At 35.6% G+C, this 24,146-nt stretch overlaps 1 protein-coding gene across 5 annotated transcripts in view; it reads left to right on the top strand.

Moving 5' to 3' along the window:
* Positions 1–24,146, top strand: part of LOC148651278 (uncharacterized) — a 50,868-nt gene that overhangs the window by 13,448 nt on the left and 13,274 nt on the right. For 3 of the 5 annotated variants that reach the window (XM_088601370.1, XM_088601371.1, XM_088601372.1), the window contains exons 4-8: positions 2,140–2,223; positions 10,040–10,123; positions 12,276–12,359; positions 16,187–16,270; positions 22,584–22,676. In XM_088601370.1, coding sequence (XP_088457496.1) covers positions 2,140–2,223; positions 10,040–10,123; positions 12,276–12,359; positions 16,187–16,270; positions 22,584–22,676 — 429 coding nt within the window. Of the gene's footprint in view, positions 1–253; positions 1,894–2,139; positions 2,224–10,039; positions 10,124–10,392; positions 12,030–12,275; positions 12,360–16,186; positions 16,271–22,583; positions 22,677–24,146 lie in introns of those variants that run through there. The other 2 variants (XM_088601374.1, XM_088601375.1) reach the window with 2 other exon arrangements.

Raw genomic sequence — 24,146 nt, forward strand, 5'->3', positions numbered from 1 at the left:
TTATATTGGCCTACAGCACCTACTATTCCCGTTTTGTTTTTAATTAATGGTTTTATAGTAAATGAAATATTTTAAATGATCACTATTTTGTAAGCCAATCTTGACTGACATGTTAAATAAATTACCAAAAACAAATTTCATATTTATGTTAATTTATTGAAACACTATATAAGAAAGGTTGTTTGACTCTTTTCTGAGTGCCTTACCTTAAGGGTACCTGAAAAAAAATCAAAAGAGAAAGTCTTTACTATCAGTACACTGTACTGCAATGAGTACATTATGGACATCACGAGCAAGTCTATATAATCTCAACACAATATTTTTACTTTGAAGGAATTATAAATGATCAAAAGTTGAGTGCAATAATACAACTAAGCAAAAATCAAGTAGACTGGAACTTTTTCTAGATAAAGTCAAATTAGCTGGGTATTTATCAATCTCAGGATTCATAGAATTAAAATCACCTCCTATAAGCATTAATGGAAATGAAAATGAAGCAATATCTGACAATAAAGCAGGGAAGAAAGAGGCCTTGAAGGTATTGGGAGCATAAACACATCCTAGTCATATGAGTTCACCATATAAGTGCCATGAAATAAGACCATGTCGCCCAGTATTTTTTATTATCTTATCCAATCAGAAAGGAAGGCCCTTTTAAGGATAACAACTCCCCAGATCTTATTGTTAAAGGTTGAGTAAAATGTCCCACCCATAATCTACATAGCTTAATGTGGTGCAGAACAGATAGGTTGGTTGTCTGTAAAAAAGCTAGCAGGAAGTTCTCTTTTTTCATACAAGATAGGATCTTATGGTGTTTAATAACATTATTAAAACTTTTAACGTAAAGGGAGACGACATTGAGATCACAAGTTACCTTTCTGTCAGAGTAAAACATGGTGGATTGGCAGATGACAGAATACAAATGTAAATACAGTACATTTTGAGACCATAAATGCATAATGAAGGATTTTAGACTGCAAAATAAAAGGGGCAAGCAGTAAAGACAGAGTATACTTTAGCTGAGCTACAGTACACTGGCATCAGTATTGATAGAAAGAATACATAGTGTGTGGAAAAAACATAACAAAAAAATCGGTTTTTGAACACCAGAAACCCTATCTGTCATGGATGTCGGAAGGGCAAGCCGTGGAATGACAAGGAGAGCAGTAGTGACCCTTCAGTATGCGTAGCAGCAAAAGGGGCAACACGGAGGTTAGCCCAGGCTCAGGGGGTGTAGAAACCTATGCCCTCAGGTCACGGACATGGGACGACCTGGTAATAGCCGGGTCTCACGACATCTGTACCCTCAATGGTGAGCCAGGAGCAGAGCAGACACAGAAAGTAAATAGGTAACACAACAAGACATATCGGACAGACATGAATAATCACAGGGAAATAGAAACAGGACAGAAGTAGAGTGCCCTCTAGGTGTACAGGGTGTGACAGTGCTCCCCCCTTCAAGGGCGGCTCCTGATGTCACATTTGTTTCGTACACCAAAATTGTAGGAAAAGGCACTCTGATGAAATTGAAAAAGGGAGGTGTTCAGTCCCAGGTCCTGGAGCTTGATGACAAGCTTTGAGGGCACTATGGTATTGAATGCCAAGCTGTATTCATTGACTTGCATTCCGAAACCTGCATTATTCTCATTCTTATTCACTTCCTTCAACATTAGTATTTCTCTGAAACATTTCCTTAATCTACTCAATCAAATAAAGCTTAAGCCTGAATTAAATGAACTTTTTATTATTATACACACACATTGCTCTCAGTTCTTTCAAAACTTTGCATCCTAACCGACTTGATCATAGTTTCATGTTGGAAATTCTTGTGCTTCCTTTTGGGGGATAGTGACAACATTGATCTTTGGCTAGCACTTTCATTTCCTCAGCCAGGTAAGTCAGTGCCAAACTATGAAGTAAGCTTTACCTTTATATTCATCAGCTTGTTTTGTCTTCATTAGAACTTGGTCATGTTTACATATTTTGAATTATTAAATTATTTGAAGCTACATATTTAAAGATCATCAGGTTATTTTACTGTTTTTAAAAATTTATCCGTTAATAAAAATGTGAAAGATCAATGTCATGATAAATTTGTTTCTGTAAGTGCAACTTAGGTTTCACTTTCTTTTATTATAGTATGCAACAAATTATTCAGAGTGAAAAATCAAAGAATGAATTGTTGCTGGAAAATCAGAAAGAATGTGAACAGCAGATACAGAGGTAAGAATGACTATTGGCCATTTATCCTAATTTCTATTCCTGTTTTGTTTTTAATGTACGATTTATAGTACTTTAAATATTTCAAATTAGTGTTTTCTATTTTGTAAGCCAATCATAACTGACATGTTAGGTAAATTACTAAAAATATTAATATTTATGTTAAATGTTTTAAAACCATATAGAAGAAAGATTGTTTTACCATCTTTTCTGACTGCTTCACCTTAAGTGTGCTTGAAAAAAAATCCATACCAGAGAGAAAGTCTCTACAGTCAACCCTTTGTTTGCGTTCTTCATTTGTAATAACCCTCAAATATCTAGAGACCCAGTAATGTGGTTACACCTAAAATGCTGAAGAAACACTTTTCTTCCATTTTAAATCATATGTGAATAAATAATTTAATGCTAACAGAATATTTATGGAATAGACAGTTACGAGAGTCCTTAACTTGTTCTAGCCAGATGGTAATAACTTTAATTATTCTTTATAGCTGCCAAAATGATGTCAGTATATCTACCTGTAACACCAAACAATCTTTATAATATTTGCTATCAGTGTGCATGTGTCATAATGAATATTTTGAAGACTCACCATCCAAACATTTTATAATACAATTAGATCCTTGACCATTGTCACAGAAATTGCCATTTCAATTCAATGAGCATAATCTAACACAAAAGTGGGTAGAAAGTACTAATAATAGTCTATAAAGGGTGGAAAGAGCCACGAACAAGCAGGAGAGCCACAATCAAGCAGGATTTATGGGTCACTGGTAAATCATCGTTTCTTAAACAGCTTGTACAATTTTGTTTTGATCTCTGAAGCAGTTGTGTGGTTCAATCAAGTAGTTTAGAAATCTGAAATAACAATAAGATACCCTGTAGTTCTTGACTGACAAGAGTAAATGTTTCTTTTGGCTTTGCCTGAACTTGAAACGACTGAAAAATGTTGTTTAGTCTTTTCTGTTAAAATAAGAGAAAATTAAAACATTTTCAAGCTGCATTCCAAAATTCAGAAACACCTTCAAAACACTTAAAACACTTTTCACTTCCATTTTGTTTTACGGAATGTGTCTGTCCCCTTTTGACTTCATCATCAGCATGGTACGATGGAGGTTTGTGGAATTGTGAAGTCTGCTCTCCATTTCCATTCTTTTTTTTTGTTGCAACGATTCATTTCTGGGTTAGTTCAGGTTGTTGCTGTTCCATCCACACCTTTAGTGTAATTATGGAAAGTGTGAATTCTTTCAGCAGGTGTGCATAGCTTTCCTATCCCTTTCTTGAGACCTGCATGTCATTAGTATATAGTATGCAAGATTTGTGCGTGAGTTTTTTGGGAGATTAGTGGTGTACAGTAGATGTTGATGAGTGCAGGGTCTGCTATTGATTCTTGTGGGATACTTATTTTGCGTATCCTGATCTGGTTGGTCTGTCTATCAGTTGTGACATAGGCACACTAAATCATTAGTGATGATTTCTTAGATTGATCTTGTCATTTCAAAATCTTTGTCGGTGTCTTGGGGATCATTATAGGGGGTTGTGACAGCAATGGTCTTTGGCTAGCGCTGTTATTTCCTCAGCTACAGTAGGTACAGTGCCTATAGAAAGTCTACACCCCCCTTGAACTTTTTCACATTTTATTGTGTTACAGCATGGAACCATGATGTTTTTAACTGAGAAGTTCTGCCACTCATCATCACAAAGTACTCCATAATGTCTAAGTGAGAAAAAAAAATCTAGACATTTTAAATTAAAAATATAAAACTCAAAATAACAGAAAATAATTGAATGCATAAGTTTTCACCCCCCCCCCCCCCAGAGTTAATACTTGGTTAGACCACCTTTGGCAGCAATTACAGCTGTGAGTCTCTTTGGGTAAGTCTTCATTAACGTTGCACATCTTCACACTGGAATTTTTGCCCATTCTTCTTGGCAAAAGTTTGAAGTAATTCCACAGATGCTCAATTGGATTGAGGTCTGGGCTTTGACTGGACCACTCCAGGACATTTACCTTTTTGGTTTTAACCCACTCCAGTGTGACTTTTGCTGTATGTTTCGGGTCATTGTCCTATTGAAAGATGAATCATCTTCTAAGTCCCAGTGCTCTTGCAGATTACAGCACGTTTTCCTCCAGGATTTTTCTGTATTTAGCTACATCCATTTTTCCTTCTGTCTTTATGAGTTTTCCATCTCTGTCATGAAGGACTGTAACTCCTCTAGAGTTGCTGTGGGCCTCTTGGTGGCCTAGCTTACTATGGCTCATCTTTCCCAGACACTCAGTTATGGAGGACAGACAGTTCTGGGCAAGATTCACAGTTTTTCCATATTTTCTAACCTTTGTAATGATGGATTTCACTGTGCATCGAGGTATATTCAATGCCTTGGAAAATTTCTTATATCCTTGCCCTGACTGGTATTTTTCAAGAACCTTATCTCAGATCTACATGGAATGTTCCTTGGTCTTTATGGTGTAGTGTTTCCTTGGAAATGCACAAAGTGGGGAAGCTCCCAGACACCGGTGTATTTATTTTGAAATCATGTGAAATACCTCAACTGCACACAGGTGGACTCCAGTCACGTAATTATGTAACTTGGAGAAGATAGTTAGTTACTTCAGAGGTAATTTAGGTGTGTCAAAGCACAAAGGGGTGAATACTTATGCATTCAATAATTTCCTTTTTTTTATTTTTAATTAATTTAGTAAAATGTCTGGATTTTTTTTACTTTGACATTATAGATTACTTTGTGTTGATGAGTGTAAAAAATTCTCAGTTAAATACATCATGGTTGTAACACAATAAAATGTGAAAAAGTCCAAGGGGGATGTAGACTTTCTATAGGCACTGTAAGTCAATGCCAAACTATAGTAGTTCAGGTGGGTAGCTGCGTCAGCATGCGTAGGCTGCAAAGGAACAAGTAATAGGTTTATTCCATGCTGAAAAAAAGAAGAAAGAGAACACAACGTTTCGGCCGTGGAGCCTTCTTCAGGTGTGAGAGAGACAGGGCAGTAGGCAAAGGTAAAGTAGCGGGAGAACAAAGGTTGAGAGGGAGGAGGAGTGAGAGGCGGGAGCAGGGGACAGAAAGAGAGGCCAATCAAGAGGTGTGAAGTCAGAATGGGTGCAGAGAGGTGTGAAATGAAACTTCCAATGAATGGAGAAAATTTAAAAGAACAGTAATCTGTCGTTAAGGGAAGGGAGAATGTGTGATCCTAGCTGCAGAATAATTTTAGTTTCGGTGGTCTTTCTGATGTATGAGTTCGGAAAACCGTCTTTGAGAACACAGACGGAGAGATTAGAGTGGTCGTGGCCGTCAGAGGTGAAATGAGAAACAATGGGCTTGGAGAGATCTTTAATCTTCACAGCCCTGACGTGTTCTCTGAAGCGGTCTCCGAATGCCAAACTATGAAGCACACTATACATTCAAATACGTAGGCTTGTTTGGGTGTTGTTACTAATTTGATTGAACATAAATATTTTTTATTATTTTAATTTACAAATTTAAAGATCAACAGGTTATTTCTACTGTTATATTTTCATCTAATAATAAGAAATGTGAAAGTCATAAAAAATATCTTTCTGGAGATGAAACTTAATTTTTATTACAGTATGAAACAAATTATTCAAAGAGAAAAAGAGGTTGATTTTTTTCTGGCAAATCAGAAAGAATCTAAAGAGCAGATACAAAGGTAAGGATCACTTTTGTATTGGTTTTATAGTACATGAGATATTTCAAATTAATATTTAATCATTTTGTAAGCCCATCATCAGTGACATGTAAGGTAAATTACTGAAAATGCCTGACTGTCTTGCCTATAATGCACCTGCAAAAAAATCCACAATAGAGAGAGTCTCTACAATCAATCCATTTTATGCATTCTGGAGCGGTTCCTTTCTATTCGCAATGACCCTCAAGCATCTGGGTTCCAGTAATGTGGTTCTCCTACACCTAAAATGCTGAAGTACCACTATTCTTACATTTTAAATCATATTTGAAGAATCAATTTGATGCAAATGAAAAATGATGGAATAGACACTTAAGAGAGACCTGACATTGTTCTTTTAGAAAAGAGTTGGTAATAACTGTAAAACAGATAGCTCCTAAATAGATGTCAGGACCACAGGATGTCAGTACCACACAATCTTTATAATATTTGATGTTGGAGTGCATGTCTCTTCTATAGATTCTTCTATAACAATAAAATTGGGCCACTAAGCATTGTTACAAAAAGTGCTACAGTACTTGTATTCAATGATCATAATCAGACACAAAAGTGGCTGGAAAGTAATGAAGATATTCTGTTGCGGTGGGGCAAGCCTGGAGAACCACATGGGTGATTTATGGGTCACCTTTTAATCATAATTTCTTAAACAACTTGTACAAGTTTGTTTTGACCACTGAAGCTGATGAGTGGTTCAATCACATAATTTAGAAAATAAATATATGCAAATTCTGTATTTCTTGATGACCACAGGTGGTTATTCCTGACTTAATAATTTGATGTAAATCCATTTTTTCTAAGTGATGGTTTTGTAAGGGAGCCCAGAATGTTTCTGCACTGATTGTTTAACTGTATTTAGGTCCCTTTCTAAAGTCACTTGTTAAACAATAAGCCCACAGTGGTACATAATCTTCTCAACCTGTCATTTAATTACTATAATGTTTTGTATATTCATGTAGATTAATGACAAGTGTGCTTTATTCATCAGCATCAAACAATAAATATATTTACAGAATATTTTTCTTCAGTAGAATGCAAAGTGCCCTACTTTGCCCTAAGCTTCATTTAGCCTTTTTCCTAGTTTACTGCTTGGACAATGTTTCAGATGTGTAAAAACATTTTCACGGTTGCATAGTTGTTCCTTTAGAACATCAGTGACTTGCAATGGCAGTGAGAGGTGTGAAACAACAGAGCAGGAGAGAGCTAAACACAAGAGAGAATATGAAGATTTCAAAAAGAAGTATTGTTATATTGCTATATTTCAAGGAATACAGTACATGTTTGGAGCATAAAGAGGATGACACATTATTGGATTAACCTAAAAATTCTAAATTCACAGATTTGTTTTAACAGATCTATAAAAAGGATAAAAATAAGGTAGTTAAAACCAGTTGTAAAAGTAGCAATGTACATACAGTATGCAGCCATCCAGAATGCACATCAAAACCTGTGTCCTTGTTAAGCAAACTGTGGTATACTGTACCACAGCATGATACAGCTTGCCAGATTTAGCTTCCTTTAGCTGCCCAAAGAAGATCAATAGGTGGCATTTATGGTGAGTACATAGCTTAATTTAATCTGTTGAACTACTTCTTTAAGTCCACTTAATTTGGAATAATGTAAATAAAGATGTTTTTGTAACTGAAAAATAAAAATAAGGTACACAACAATATTCCACCTTCTTCATAAACATTTTCTGCATCAAATTCTTTAACTCAGTCACTTGGTGTAGTTATTTCGGAAAAGTTTTTACGTGATAGTTTAAACTTAATTTCTCATGAACACTTGCAAGGATAAAATTAATAACAATAAACATATACTTGAACAAACTTATGTTAGTTATATAAGCACTTATAAACTTATAAAATGTTTAAGATTTATAATGTGCTGTTTTTTAGTGTGTGTCTCAGTAATTCCGTGTAAGTGTTCATTCAGCGTTTTTTATTCATATTAATTTATTTCAAAACACTTCTGGTTAATTTGGTTTCGGTTCCTCTGCAAACACTTATAACATTAGTAATTTTAATTAGTGTCTATATATAATATAGAGTGGTATTGTGGCTCTGTGGCTAAGAATCTGTGCCTGTGGCTGGAAGGTTGCTGGTTTGTATCCCACGGCTGGCAGAGGAATCGTACTCCGTTGGGCACCTGAGCAAGGCCCTTAACCCTGACTGCTCCCATATAAATGCCTGACCCTGTGCTTTGACCCCAAGCTTCCCTCCCTGTCTGTGTGTCTCATAGAGAGCAAGTTGGGGGTATGTGAAAAGACAATTTCCTAATACAAGAATTTGTATATGGCCAATAAAATAATCTTATCTTAATACTTATACATTATATAAGGTTTCTTTGAATTGTAATTGAAAATTGATGTTTTTATTAATTTTATATATCACAGTATATGAAATGTGAAATACAAATCAATAATAAAAGTAGCAATACACACTGCATAGTGTAGAGATACTGTAGAAAATGTGACACCCTAGGGCTTTTTCGCAAAGCAAGATTACTCAACCAGATATACAATATAAAAAACAATTTATTGTATCCATATTAGATTTATTATAAAACAATGCATATTAGATTTATTATAAACCCAATTAATTATTGTATAATTTCCCGACCCCCACTCAAAATGCTGCCAAAGTTGCCTTTATTGTGTACAATTGTGTACAATTTCGCTGATAATTTGAATTTGCAAAATACCGTTTCAGCAGACAGGGTAAATTTTACATTCACTTTACATTGAAGATCTCTTGAATCACTAGCTGTCACTACCAAAAAACAAATGAAAGGAACTGCAATCAAATAGCAGCTGCCCAGCACACAGAGGTGTGATACTGGGGATGTATCAGATACTAAATGAAACTGAGAAGAATTCTTTCCAGCTTCCAGCTTTAATCCAGGTAGTTTGAAATGCTGGAGACTGATGGGAGGATTCCTTTACAGTCTCACACTGAGCCCTTTATCATCCTGCTGAAGTAGAAAAGTGAGCAGATGACTTTCTGAGTGGTGGAGTTGCCACTGATGCTAGAAGGTGTTTATAGCTTTTTTGAGACTTGTATATGTTCAAAAGACTGGCTGATGTAAAGGCATATCACTGATATATGCAACTTTTGTGCCTGAGGTTTTTGGAAGATTCGTGGTGTACATGCTGAAGAGTGTGGGATACTGAATTTGAGTATCCTGATCTGGCTGGTCTGGCCAGCAGATATGTCAGATCAAAGCAACAAAGCAGAACTGCTGAGAGGTGTAGGTTTAGTGAATGTTTTATGTGATTTGATGCCTAAACTTTTCTCAGCACAAATGCAACTACAAGACAAGTACAACATGGCAATGCAACTCGTAGCATGTAAAAGAATAGCAAGAACTAAAAGTAAGCATCACCACACTACCAATTCTATGATCCAAGCAAACTGCTGAAAGCCTCTTTAATGTATCAAAGGGTAGCAATATGTGATTAAATTGAATAATAGTCTCTTGCAGTAGTTGTTTTGGCTGTGATTGGAAACAGCTATCAATAGCCTATTTCTACATCAGGCTTTCCCTCCCTTCCAGATACAAACATAACTCATATCTTCTTCTATTAGGGTCTTCACTTGGAATACAACCTCATTTGTTCTGTCTTAGAAAGGAATCTAATTGTCACTTGTTCATTGACTTTGACAGTTCCATTACCTGCATCATTCTCATTCTTGTTCATTTCCATCACCATTAGTATTTCTCTGAAACATTTCCTTTCTTAATCTACAGTACACGATCAAACGAAGCTTAAACCTGAATCAAATGCTCTTTTCATCCATTCCATGCTACACACACATTGCTCTAAGTTGTTGCAAAATGTCAGCCTATCCCACTTGGTCTCAGCTTCATGTTGGAAATCTTCATTGGTGTCTTGGGGATCCTTATGGGGAGTGGTGACAGCACTGATCTTTGGGTAGAACTGTTATTTCCTCAGCTAGGTAAGGCAACGCCAAACTATGAAGCACACTACACCTTTATATAGCAGGCTTGTTTGGGTGTTGTTAAAATGTTTTTTGAATATTCAGATTTTAATTTAATTTATGAATGTGATACTTAATTTTTTACTTTCTTTTATTACAGTTTGCAACAAATTATACAAAGTAACAAAGAAAAGGTTGAATTTTTGCTGACAAATCAGAAAAAATATGAAGAGCAGATACAGAGGTAAGGATCACTTTTATATTGGCCTACAGCACCTACTATTCCCGTTTTGTTTTTAATTAATGGTTTTATAGTAAATGAAATATTTTAAATGATCACTATTTTGTAAGCCAATCTTGACTGACATGTTAAATAAATTACCAAAAACAAATTTCATATTTATGTTAATTTATTGAAACACTATATAAGAAAGGTTGTTTGACTCTTTTCTGAGTGCCTTACCTTAAGGGTACCTGAAAAAAAATCAAAAGAGAAAGTCTTTACTATCAGTACACTGTACTGCAATGAGTACATTATGGACATCACGAGCAAGTCTATATAATCTCAACACAATATTTTTACTTTGAAGGAATTATAAATGATCAAAAGTTGAGTGCAATAATACAACTAAGCAAAAATCAAGTAGACTGGAACTTTTTCTAGATAAAGTCAAATTAGCTGGGTATTTATCAATCTCAGGATTCATAGAATTAAAATCACCTCCTATAAGCATTAATGGAAATGAAAATGAAGCAATATCTGACAATAAAGCAGGGAAGAAAGAGGCCTTGAAGGTATTGGGAGCATAAACACATCCTAGTCATATGAGTTCACCATATAAGTGCCATGAAATAAGACCATGTCGCCCAGTATTTTTTATTATCTTATCCAATCAGAAAGGAAGGCCCTTTTAAGGATAACAACTCCCCAGATCTTATTGTTAAAGGTTGAGTAAAATGTCCCACCCATAATCTACATAGCTTAATGTGGTGCAGAACAGATAGGTTGGTTGTCTGTAAAAAAGCTAGCAGGAAGTTCTCTTTTTTCATACAAGATAGGATCTTATGGTGTTTAATAACATTATTAAAACTTTTAACGTAAAGGGAGACGACATTGAGATCACAAGTTACCTTTCTGTCAGAGTAAAACATGGTGGATTGGCAGATGACAGAATACAAATGTAAATACAGTACATTTTGAGACCATAAATGCATAATGAAGGATTTTAGACTGCAAAATAAAAGGGGCAAGCAGTAAAGACAGAGTATACTTTAGCTGAGCTACAGTACACTGGCATCAGTATTGATAGAAAGAATACATAGTGTGTGGAAAAAACATAACAAAAAAATCGGTTTTTGAACACCAGAAACCCTATCTGTCATGGATGTCGGAAGGGCAAGCCGTGGAATGACAAGGAGAGCAGTAGTGACCCTTCAGTATGCGTAGCAGCAAAAGGGGCAACACGGAGGTTAGCCCAGGCTCAGGGGGTGTAGAAACCTATGCCCTCAGGTCACGGACATGGGACGACCTGGTAATAGCCGGGTCTCACGACATCTGTACCCTCAATGGTGAGCCAGGAGCAGAGCAGACACAGAAAGTAAATAGGTAACACAACAAGACATATCGGACAGACATGAATAATCACAGGGAAATAGAAACAGGACAGAAGTAGAGTGCCCTCTAGGTGTACAGGGTGTGACAGTGCTCCCCCCTTCAAGGGCGGCTCCTGATGTCACATTTGTTTCGTACACCAAAATTGTAGGAAAAGGCACTCTGATGAAATTGAAAAAGGGAGGTGTTCAGTCCCAGGTCCTGGAGCTTGATGACAAGCTTTGAGGGCACTATGGTATTGAATGCCAAGCTGTATTCATTGACTTGCATTCCGAAACCTGCATTATTCTCATTCTTATTCACTTCCTTCAACATTAGTATTTCTCTGAAACATTTCCTTAATCTACTCAATCAAATAAAGCTTAAGCCTGAATTAAATGAACTTTTTATTATTATACACACACATTGCTCTCAGTTCTTTCAAAACTTTGCATCCTAACCGACTTGATCATAGTTTCATGTTGGAAATTCTTGTGCTTCCTTTTGGGGGATAGTGACAACATTGATCTTTGGCTAGCACTTTCATTTCCTCAGCCAGGTAAGTCAGTGCCAAACTATGAAGTAAGCTTTACCTTTATATTCATCAGCTTGTTTTGTCTTCATTAGAACTTGGTCATGTTTACATATTTTGAATTATTAAATTATTTGAAGCTACATATTTAAAGATCATCAGGTTATTTTACTGTTTTTAAAAATTTATCCGTTAATAAAAATGTGAAAGATCAATGTCATGATAAATTTGTTTCTGTAAGTGCAACTTAGGTTTCACTTTCTTTTATTATAGTATGCAACAAATTATTCAGAGTGAAAAATCAAAGAATGAATTGTTGCTGGAAAATCAGAAAGAATGTGAACAGCAGATACAGAGGTAAGAATGACTATTGGCCATTTATCCTAATTTCTATTCCTGTTTTGTTTTTAATGTACGATTTATAGTACTTTAAATATTTCAAATTAGTGTTTTCTATTTTGTAAGCCAATCATAACTGACATGTTAGGTAAATTACTAAAAATATTAATATTTATGTTAAATGTTTTAAAACCATATAGAAGAAAGATTGTTTTACCATCTTTTCTGACTGCTTCACCTTAAGTGTGCTTGAAAAAAAATCCATACCAGAGAGAAAGTCTCTACAGTCAACCCTTTGTTTGCGTTCTTCATTTGTAATAACCCTCAAATATCTAGAGACCCAGTAATGTGGTTACACCTAAAATGCTGAAGAAACACTTTTCTTCCATTTTAAATCATATGTGAATAAATAATTTAATGCTAACAGAATATTTATGGAATAGACAGTTACGAGAGTCCTTAACTTGTTCTAGCCAGATGGTAATAACTTTAATTATTCTTTATAGCTGCCAAAATGATGTCAGTATATCTACCTGTAACACCAAACAATCTTTATAATATTTGCTATCAGTGTGCATGTGTCATAATGAATATTTTGAAGACTCACCATCCAAACATTTTATAATACAATTAGATCCTTGACCATTGTCACAGAAATTGCCATTTCAATTCAATGAGCATAATCTAACACAAAAGTGGGTAGAAAGTACTAATAATAGTCTATAAAGGGTGGAAAGAGCCACGAACAAGCAGGAGAGCCACAATCAAGCAGGATTTATGGGTCACTGGTAAATCATCGTTTCTTAAACAGCTTGTACAATTTTGTTTTGATCTCTGAAGCAGTTGTGTGGTTCAATCAAGTAGTTTAGAAATCTGAAATAACAATAAGATACCCTGTAGTTCTTGACTGACAAGAGTAAATGTTTCTTTTGGCTTTGCCTGAACTTGAAACGACTGAAAAATGTTGTTTAGTCTTTTCTGTTAAAATAAGAGAAAATTAAAACATTTTCAAGCTGCATTCCAAAATTCAGAAACACCTTCAAAACACTTAAAACACTTTTCACTTCCATTTTGTTTTACGGAATGTGTCTGTCCCCTTTTGACTTCATCATCAGCATGGTACGATGGAGGTTTGTGGAATTGTGAAGTCTGCTCTCCATTTCCATTCTTTTTTTTTGTTGCAACGATTCATTTCTGGGTTAGTTCAGGTTGTTGCTGTTCCATCCACACCTTTAGTGTAATTATGGAAAGTGTGAATTCTTTCAGCAGGTGTGCATAGCTTTCCTATCCCTTTCTTGAGACCTGCATGTCATTAGTATATAGTATGCAAGATTTGTGCGTGAGTTTTTTGGGAGATTAGTGGTGTACAGTAGATGTTGATGAGTGCAGGGTCTGCTATTGATTCTTGTGGGATACTTATTTTGCGTATCCTGATCTGGTTGGTCTGTCTATCAGTTGTGACATAGGCACACTAAATCATTAGTGATGATTTCTTAGATTGATCTTGTCATTTCAAAATCTTGGTGGGACTGATGTAACTATAAGAGCAACTCATCGTTCTAGAAGATGTCATAGGCTGTGGCAAGGTCCCTGATCACAGCACTACACATGGGACTTAGAAGCTGCTTTGATGTAGTCCCTGGCAACCAGGATCTGGTCCTTTTCATAATATAACATAAAACCAAACTTCTCGTTGGGTAATTGCTCCTTGGGTAATCTAAGTGAAACAACAGGAGGGAATATGGGACTGTGTAGTTCTTTAGTGGTGTGGCTTATATTGTTTCAGTATAGTAACAGCATCAGCTCTGTTCTATGGGCAGGAGTATGTTGTTAAGGCTAAGTAGCATGACATTAGATTCCTCTGTCAGTGATTAGAGTAAAAGACCTGCAAAGATGAGCTACTCCGAAACAAGGTAAAGATTTCAACTAAAGAGAAGAAAATTGTTTTGCATGCAGAAACTCTCCTTTCTGGGAGACACATTTCTACAGAGAGATCCCCTAAAAGGCAAGGTAATTGTAGAAATGCTTTATTTAGGTGTAGGTTTAGTGAATGTTTTAAGTTAATTTGTTCCTAACCTGTCAGTGCAAACACAGCAATAATGATAAACCAATTAGAGATGGGCACAGAATGGTAATGAAACTCTGAAAATGCAAAAGAATGGCAACAACTAAAACTCAGCATCACCACAAAACTAATTCTGTGATACATGCAAACTGCTGAAAGCCTCCTTAATGCATCAAAGAATAGCAATATTGCTACAATAACTTTAGATGTGTGTGTGTGTGTGTGTCACATGTTTCGTACAGCAAAATTGTAGGAAAAAGCACTATGATTAAATTGAATAATAGTCTCTTGCAGTAGTTGTTTTGGCTGTAAAAAATTTCTTTAATACAACTGTAGACAGCCAGTAGCTTTGTAAACTGATCACAGACATTCAATGCCTGTGTTCAGGAAGAATTTGGATGATACTGAAAAAAGAAAACCTAAGACAGTTAAGAGCATCACCTGTCTGTGAGAAAGAGAGAAAAAGCAGACAAAATGAGACATAATAAAATCTTTGGCTATATTTAATTTCCCTGTCAGAACAGAATTGGATAGCAAGACTAAATATTGATCAAATTCACTTTTGCATGTTAACTCCATCCTGCTATTCAAACAGTCACAATCTGCTATTTGAAATAGAGACAAACTCCACATTTGTCTATTACTTTGTAATAGACCTTCTCTATGTGAGTCTATCTTCACCAACTAAAATCTGAAAGCTCCCAGCCAGGTTTGTAACCAATATCAAGTTTTGAAAAAAAAAGAAAAAATGAGGTTTGAGGCTACCAAAGATTATAGTACAATTCTATTTATAGGGTGAATTGTTCAATTAGCAATTAACTATTTTTTAGTAGTTCAGGTGGGTAGCTGCGTCAGCATGCGTAGGCTGCAAAGGAACAAGTAATAGGTTTATCCCAAAAAAGATAAAGGTTTATCTGAAAAAAAGAAGGAAGAAAACACAACTTTTCGGCCGTGGAGGCCTAAAGGAGGCTCCACGGCCGAAACGTTGTGTTAACTATTTTTTAGTACCCCAGGACTTCACAGTCCTCACTATCCATGGTGACTGCACTATGAGCACAGCCCTGACAACTGTTGTGCAGTGCCTACCTTTGACTCCTTCACCTCCTGAAGCTTTCACACACATATGTAACTCATATTTCTTATTCTTTTGGGGTTTTCACTTAGAATATGACCAATAGCCTCACCTATTCCTTCCTATTTCTACATCAGGCTTTCCCTCCCTTCCATACACAAACATAACATAACACAAACATATTTCTTCTTCTATTAGGGTCTCCCCTTGGAATACAACCTCATTCATTCTGTCTTCGAATGGACTTTAATTGCCACTTGTTTATTGACTTGTGTTCCATTACCTGCATCATTCTCATTCTTGTTCATTTCCATCACCATTAGTATTTCTCTGAAACATTTCCTTTCTTAACCTACAGTACACGATCAAACAAAGCTTAAACCTGAATCAAATGCTCTTTTCATCCATTCCATGCTACACACACACTGCTCTAAGTTGTTGCAAAACGTCAGCCGAAACCACTTGGTCTCAGCTTCATGTTGGAAATTTTTATTGGTGTCTTTGGGATCCTTATGGGGAGTGGTGACAGCACTGATCTTTGGGTAGCACTGTTATTTCCTCAGCTAGGTAAGGCAACGCCAAACTATGAAGCACACTACACCTTTATATAGCAGGCTTGTTTGGGTGTTGTTAAAATGTTTTTTGAATATTCAGATTTTAATTTAATTTATAGATGTGATACTTAATTTTTACTTTCTTTTATTACAGTTTGCAACAAATCATACAAAGTAACAAAGAAAAGGTTGAATTTTTGCTGACAAATCAGAAACAATCTGAAGAGCAGATACAGAGGTAAGGATCACTTTTATATTGGCCTACAGCACTTACTATTCCTGTTTTATTTTTAATTAATGGTTTTATATTTATTATATTTTGTAAGCCAATCTTGACTGACATATTAAATAAATTACCAATTATTTGGTAATATTTATGTTAATTTATTAAAACACTATATATGAAAGGTTGTTTGACCCTCTTTTCTCAGTGCCTTACCTTAAATGTATCTGAAAAACATTACAGAGAGAAAGTCTTTACTATCATTGTACTGCAATGAGTACATTATGGACATCACGAGCAAATCTATATAACCTCAACACAATAGTTTTGCTTTGAAGGATTGATAAATGATCAAAAGTGCAATAATACAACTAAGCAGCATTAGTCTATAGAAAAACTGAGTAAAGTGAAAAAATAATAACATCAGTTTGCTGGCACACATTAAGTCACCCTACAGTTCAGTGAAAAAACTGTGTGGTATGTTTTGCTATAAAATGTTACCTTTGTCTGTTGGTTTATCTGTTCTTTTTTAATGGATAATCACTCTGGTATGAAACCTTTCCTAAAACAGTAAAAACTTCTTTTGGCATCCCCTGAATTTGAAAAGACTGAAACATGTTGTTTAGTCTTTTTTGCTTAAATAAGAGATAATTAAATCATTTAAGAGATTCATTACGAAATTCAGAAATACCTTAAACATACTTTAACACTTTTCACTACCATTTTCTTTAATGCAATTTTTCAGTTTATCTTCTTTTGATTTAATCATCAAATGGCCGAATATTTACATCCAGTCTGTACACTTTTGATTACAATACTGACTGTCTTCAGAAATTAATTCGTGAACTGTTTGAAATAAATGTGTTTTTTCTCTTTCGAGTATGCAGTCTGTTTTTTGGAACTTTGCTAATAGTTTTAATACAATGCTTGTATATACTATTTGGGGAATGGTTAGATAGTTTGAATGCCAATTGTACATTTTCTGACCCTGTCAAAGGTCAATTTGGATGATAAGGACACATTAATTCTAGAAAAGGATTGATGGTGTCCTGAAAAAAAAATAAGTGTAATCACTACCTTTTCACTTAAGCAACCTCCAAACTTCAAAGAGCTCCAAGTACTTGCAAAAATCAAGTAGACTGGAACTTTTTCTAGATAAAGTTGAATTAGCTGGGGATTTATCAATCTCAGGATTCATAACGGAATTAAAATCACATCCTATGAGCATTAATGGAAATTAAAATGAAGCAATATCTGACAATAAAGCAGGGAAGAAAGAGCCCTTGAAGGTATTGGGAGAATAAACACATCCTAGTCATATGAGTGCCATGAAATAAGTATTTTTTATTATCTTATCCAATCAGAAAGGTCCTTATAAGGATAACAACTCCCCAGTTCTTATTGTTAAAGGATGAGTAAAAATCATGTCCTACCCATCTTCTACATAGCTTAATGTGGTGCAGAACAGACAGGTTGGTTTCCTGTAAAAAAGCTAGCAGGGAGTTCTCTTTTTTCATACAAGATAGGATCTTTTGGTGTTTAATAACATTATTAAAACCTTTAATGTGAAGGGAGACGACGTTGAGATCACAAGTTACCTTTCTCAAGACATCTGAACTCTCAATGCTGAGCCAGGAGCAGGGCAGACACAGGAAGTAAATAGGCTACACAACATGACACTCCGGAAAGACATGAATAATCACAGGGAACTAGGAACAGGACAGAAGTAGAGTGCCCTCTAGGTGTACAGGACATGACACTATCAAGCTCTTAAACAATCCTCCCCCTCCTTGAACTAATCGAATTTTACCACCTGACTGGTCTTTGGGGAGAGTGAGGCAAGGCAAGGACATTACACCGAAAGAGAGAAAAAGCATCAAACATCAAAACAAGAACTGAATCATAATGTAAAATTGTGACTCTCACAAACCCTCTCGTTCCCAACCATATTCCAGTTTTGTTGCAAACCAACCATTTCCATACTAATATCATAACAAATGATATTAACTCATATATACAGTATATACGTACAAATGCTCCACTTGTACCCAATTAAATGACAGCATATAATAAAAACCAATATTAAAACCAAAATACTGTACCTCCTCACATTACCAACTTTCTATAAATTAATTTTGCACATATTTGCATTATTTTAAACAGTAATGCATAAAGAAACAAGATAGATAAGACTTTATTAATCCCAGGGAAATTAATTAACAAGACAGCATACCTTACCTGAAGAGAAATAAGATCATTAAGATCATTAAGAGATCATTAAGAGAAATAAACCATCATTAAGTCCATGGACTATGGTTTGCACAATTTTGCATTGTTACGTCCCAGTGTGTGGTCTGTGTGTTTTTATGTTTGCACACTGCTGACCTTTGATTGTTCTCCCTTTCTCATTGGCCCACCATTACACCACTGTTCCGTATGACATCATCATCAATCAGCCTCTCAGCCAATCAGACTGCTTCTTATTCAGTATATAACATGGGGGTTTTCAGGAAGGAGAGGCCTTTTGTTTGTCTTCAGTTCTGCTTGGCTTTGCTTTTTGCTTCGCTGGTTTGTTTTTGCTTTGTGTGTGTGTATTTTCATATAGCTTCAGCTTTGTTGTTTTGTTGGTTTCTGTTCGTCTCTTTGTACTTTTGTTTATTTGTGATTATCCTTGTTTTGCCATTACGTTGCCCTAATGTGTTATATGTTCAACCTTTGTGTTCTTTTGTACCCTGTTCCTGTTGATTACTCTCGTTTTCCCTATTTGTATTCCTAGTTCACTTGTGTTTTTGTGTGAACTTCTGTGTACAAGGTTAGTTTAAGTTGTTGGGTACATTCTACACACTTAGTTGATTTTGTATTAGTCACACTAGTTTAGTACAGGTGAGTGGCGTTTGTCTTGTATGGTTTTGGGTAGTCAGTGGAGGTTAGCTAGGGTGTTGAAGACACCGCAGACCGTGTGTTTCGGGTTTTCTTTTGTAGTCAGGTTAGCTTTCCCTCACTTTCCTAGCCAGCTCCATTTTGTTTATTTTCTTTTCTTTGGCACCACTCACACACTATAATTTTATGTATATTAATATGATAATGAGACATTTTTACCAAAACGTATACACATTCGAGCACACTGCCACCTCTGAGAGAAGGAAGATGTCCTGGATCAGAAAAAAAAACATTTCTCTCTGAAGAATGGAAAAACTATCTATGTAGACCAATAACATAAAAATAACCATAAACAGCCTAAAGAATGATAAGGCCCCAGGACCTGATGGATATGGTCATGAATTTTATAATAAAAAAGAGCAAACGTATTGTGATCCCTCTTACCAATATGTATTATGACAAAGGATGTTTACCTCCAACCTTAAATTTAGTTATCACTCTTATTCTAAGGAAAAACAAATCTCCTGATTTATGCAACTCATACAGACTGATTAGTCTCATTGGAGGTGATAGCAAAAAGCCTTGAAGAACTCTTGCCATTTTTTTTATTCAGCCTGATCAAACTGGTTTTATATAAAATTGCTTCTCGACTATAAATGTAAGGAGACTTTTAAATGTTATTCAGTTTAATAACCAGTCTATATCCATAGCACTTGGTGTTTCTCTAGATGCTAAAACGGCATTTGATATAGTCCAGTAGAGTTGCAAAGGAACAAGTAATAGCTTATTCCATGCTGAAAAAAAGAAGAAGAAAGAGAACACAACGTTTCGGCCGTGGAGCCTTCCACGGCCGAAACGTTGTGTTCTCTTTCTTCTTCTTCTTTTTTTCAGCATGGAATAAATCTATTATTGTTCCTTTGCAGCCTACGCATGCTGACACAGCTACCCACCTGAACTACTGCTGCCAGTAGAGTTACCTATTTGACGTCTTAAAGACATTTGCCTCAGAGGAGACTTTCCTTGATCAAAACTATCATTCGCCAGTAGCCCGTGTTCTAACTAATGGCCTATGCTCCAAACCATTTGCTTTGACCAGAGGTAGGTCTGCTGATTATTCTCACTTGCTCTGGAGACATTAGCAGAAACTATTAGACAATGTGGGCATATGTTATTTGTAAACCTTGGTGACATAACACCTAAGATCTTCCTATATTTGGATGTTTTACTATTCTTTTCTTTACCTGAAATATCTGTCTCAGCTGTCCTGGCGGCCATTAATGAATTCACAGTAGCTCCCTTTCAGGCTAGAAAATTAATTTACAGCAAATCTAAGACCATGCATCTACAAGGCTTTAATAACACAGAGTCCCTTCCACATTCCCTTTTAAACGGGTTAAATCAAGCTTTACTTATCTTGGAGTAAATGTCTCACTGAATCTTATGGAATTATGGAAACTAAACATTATACCAATAATTCTAAATGTCAAAAGGTACCTGGAAAGGTTTATCTGGTGTGGTAAGAGGCCCAGAAAGAAACTGAAATCCTTGCCACTGCCTGTAGAGAGGGATGGTTTTGGCCTACCAATCACTCTTTTACAACTGGGCTTGTCACTCCCGGTCATTGTGGGATTGGTTTCATTCTTATATTAAAGGTAACTTATGTGCAGATGCCTGGGCCTGCTCACCTATATCTTTATGGAGCTTAGTCATAGGGGACAAAGCAATAATAATAATAATAATTGCTTACACTTATATAGCGCTTTTCTGGACACTCCACTCAAAGCGCTTTACAGGTAATGGGGACTCCCCTCCACCACCACCAATGTGCAGCATCCACCTGGATGATGCGACGGCAGCCATATTGCGCCAGAACGCTCACCACACATCAGCTATCAGTGGGGAGGAGAGCAGAGTAATGTAGCCAATTCAATGCTAGGCACAGGGATAAAAAGTATTGTTTACAACAGTCAGGGTATGATGGGAGATTGTGTTATGGGAAAAATGTTACATTAATGCTAATTCCCATTATTCTGAGTCAAGTATAAGCTTGGGAATCTTTAAGACATAAAAATGATACACACGTGACTGGGGATTTATTTAAGGACAGCACCTATATGTCCTTTCAGCAATTACAATTACAGTTTAATCTTCTTCTAGAACATTTTTTTGTTTTCTACAAGTAGTTCATCAGTATGAAGATGCCTACGTCCCTTGATATTTCTCCTTGCTGTGATGTAGAACAGTTCATTAAGGATAGTAAAAGTCTGATGCATTTTGTTTCTTCCTTCTACTCTGTGTTATACTCACTTACCACAAGTAACTTGGCTAAATGTATTCATAAATGGGAAATTTGGTGGCAAAATGGTAATGAATATATTGAGGATGACTGTCTTGAGGTTGTAAATTCTGTAAGATCAATTTTCACATGCAATATAAGATACTACATACTGTAGATTACATAAAACACCTTGTCTTTTAAATAGAATGAAGGGTACCACTTCACCTTTTTGTATTAAATGCCTGCTGTATATGGGGCCTCACATTAATTATTTTTGGGACTGAAAATTGATCTCGTGGTTCTAGTGCTTTGTTTCCCAGGAAATGAGTGGTATTTTTCATGTTATAATAGGAAAAGTCCCTGGGATCTTCATTCTAGTTTTACCTTAAAAAAAAAACACTTCCACATGGATAAATTATGATGTATTGTATTTTAATCAACTGGATTAAGAAAAAAAAAACACCTTCTATTACACTTTGTTATAGAATTTCTTTTAGTGTACTACCACATGAAAGGCTAAGTGTGGTTCTGAAGGGGAACCAAAAATCTTTCCTTAAATCATGGTCACCTCTTATGGAGTGTTTTCCAGTGGAGTTAATAGAATTGTATTAAAGTGAATCCATCTATGTGTTCCACAAACTGATGGAGGAGGGGGGTTATGCTGGATGAGGAGGATAACTGAATGTAGAGAGGAGACAGGACTGATATAGCGAGAAGGGAATTGAAGACTGGAGATTTCTTTGCATCTGTATCGTTATGATATTGTATATTATTTCCTTTCATAGTAGTTTTTTCTGCTCTCTTACTCTTATTAGTCTTTAATAATTGTACAGAAGTCATTAATTTCTAAATTTCATTGTTGGTTTCAAGGACTCTAACTTTATGAACCTCAAAAAACTGTCTTAGATCAAACAGACTCTTGCACAAGAGTGTCAGACAGAGATGAGTTGCCAAACTTTTACATCTTTCAGCTACTTTAACACTGTATTCAGAGAATTGTCTATTTCCATTTCCACAATGGTTGAGATAAACTTATATATTTGGAAACGTTTTCTTCAGTAGAATACCTAGTTCCCGATCATGTTGCATTTACCCTTTTTCCTATTTTCATGCTTGGACAATGTTGAAAGTGTTGAAAAACTTTTTCATGGCTGCACGTTGTTCTTTCAGATCATCAGTGACTTCCAATAGCTGTATGAGATGTGTAAAAGCAGAGCAGCAGGCAGCAAAATGCATGGAAGAAAATGAATACTTAATAAAAAGGTACAGTATTGTTTTATTGCTATATTTACTCCATAGTAATATCAAGGAATGTATGTTTTAAGCAGAAAAAAGATTATTGCATTAAATTGAAGGATTCTACATTTTTTAACAGATCCATGAAAAGATTAAGATAATTTGACTATTGTGATGTACAGTATGTAAGCACCTATAAAATTGAGAACCCAATTATACAAGCAGCATGAGGACTTGTATTATCTAACTAGAATGTAGTCACATCTGGATGATACTACAGGAAGAACAGCAAGTGACGCCACAAGACTAGATAAAGTATCTAGTTGCTAGTATATAGTCTGGTTGCCATTAATCATCACTAGTGGAGCTCTGTAGTGACACAAAATCCCCACATAGTTAGAAGACAGCTAGAGAGTCCCCATGATCTTTGAAAGCAGAAATATAACATCATACTGCCATCATCATGCTTTACAGTAGGGATGATGCTGACTGTGATGAGTTTATATCAGATGTACCACTTTGCATTTAGACCAAAAAATTCAAATTTCCATTTGTCTGACCAAAAAACTGTTTGGTACTGATTACAGTGTAAATCAAATATCTTTTTTGCAAATTCCTTGTGAAATCCCATATACAGTAGGTCAGCTTAGTGGAGCAACTGGGATAATGCTAAATCATACCATATACGTTTTATTCCACCTGAGCCATTGCACTCACTGTGGGCCTTAATGTTACTTCTATTCTCCTTAACCACTGTTCTTTATTCCTGGCAGCTCCATTAAATGGGACAACATGATCTAGTCAATGTCAGGGTGGTTTGATACACATTCCTTTTTTAGTCATCAGTTTCACAGTGCTCTAAGTGATATACTGTATATAGTGTTTTAGAGTTTCTATAGCTTTCTCATAATTTGTGCTTTTCTACAACTTTATCTTTCTGGTTGTTTTGAAAGTTCCTTCATTTTTATGGTTGAATCTTTGCTTGAAATTCACTACCTGACTGAGGAACCTTACAGACACAAGTGTATCTATTGTGAAATCATGTCAATCACTATTACTGCACACAGTGCACAGGTCACTCAACTGATTGTATGCTTTGTTAATGTAATTTTATGCACCTAAATTTATTTAGGTTTGCAAAGGATTTCAATACTTAAACCATCGTGACTTTTCAATTTTGGACATTTTACCTTTGTAAGTATAAGGCACTTTTTAGAAGAAGGGTTATGGGTCTGGAATAAACTAACAAGGTATTTTGTTGAAGCTGGTATCCTAGTTTCATTCAAGAACCATCTGGATGAGACTCTTAAATCAATTTTCTACTTTAAAACCAAGGATGCTAGATAGATTGAATGTCATCCTTTCAATTGCAAACATTTTTATTATATGGTACCATCTAAAATATTCCAATTATTTAGTTATATGCACAGTTAGACCGAACACAAGAAACTGCATGTAAGTAACTGTTCAAAAGTTCAAGGCAATGAATGGGCCACC

This window comes from Lepisosteus platostomus, chromosome 12 (genome assembly GCF_059453375.1).
Source record: "Lepisosteus platostomus isolate fLepPlt1 chromosome 12, fLepPlt1.hap1, whole genome shotgun sequence".
NCBI classification, from domain to species: Eukaryota; Metazoa; Chordata; class Actinopteri; order Semionotiformes; family Lepisosteidae; genus Lepisosteus; species Lepisosteus platostomus.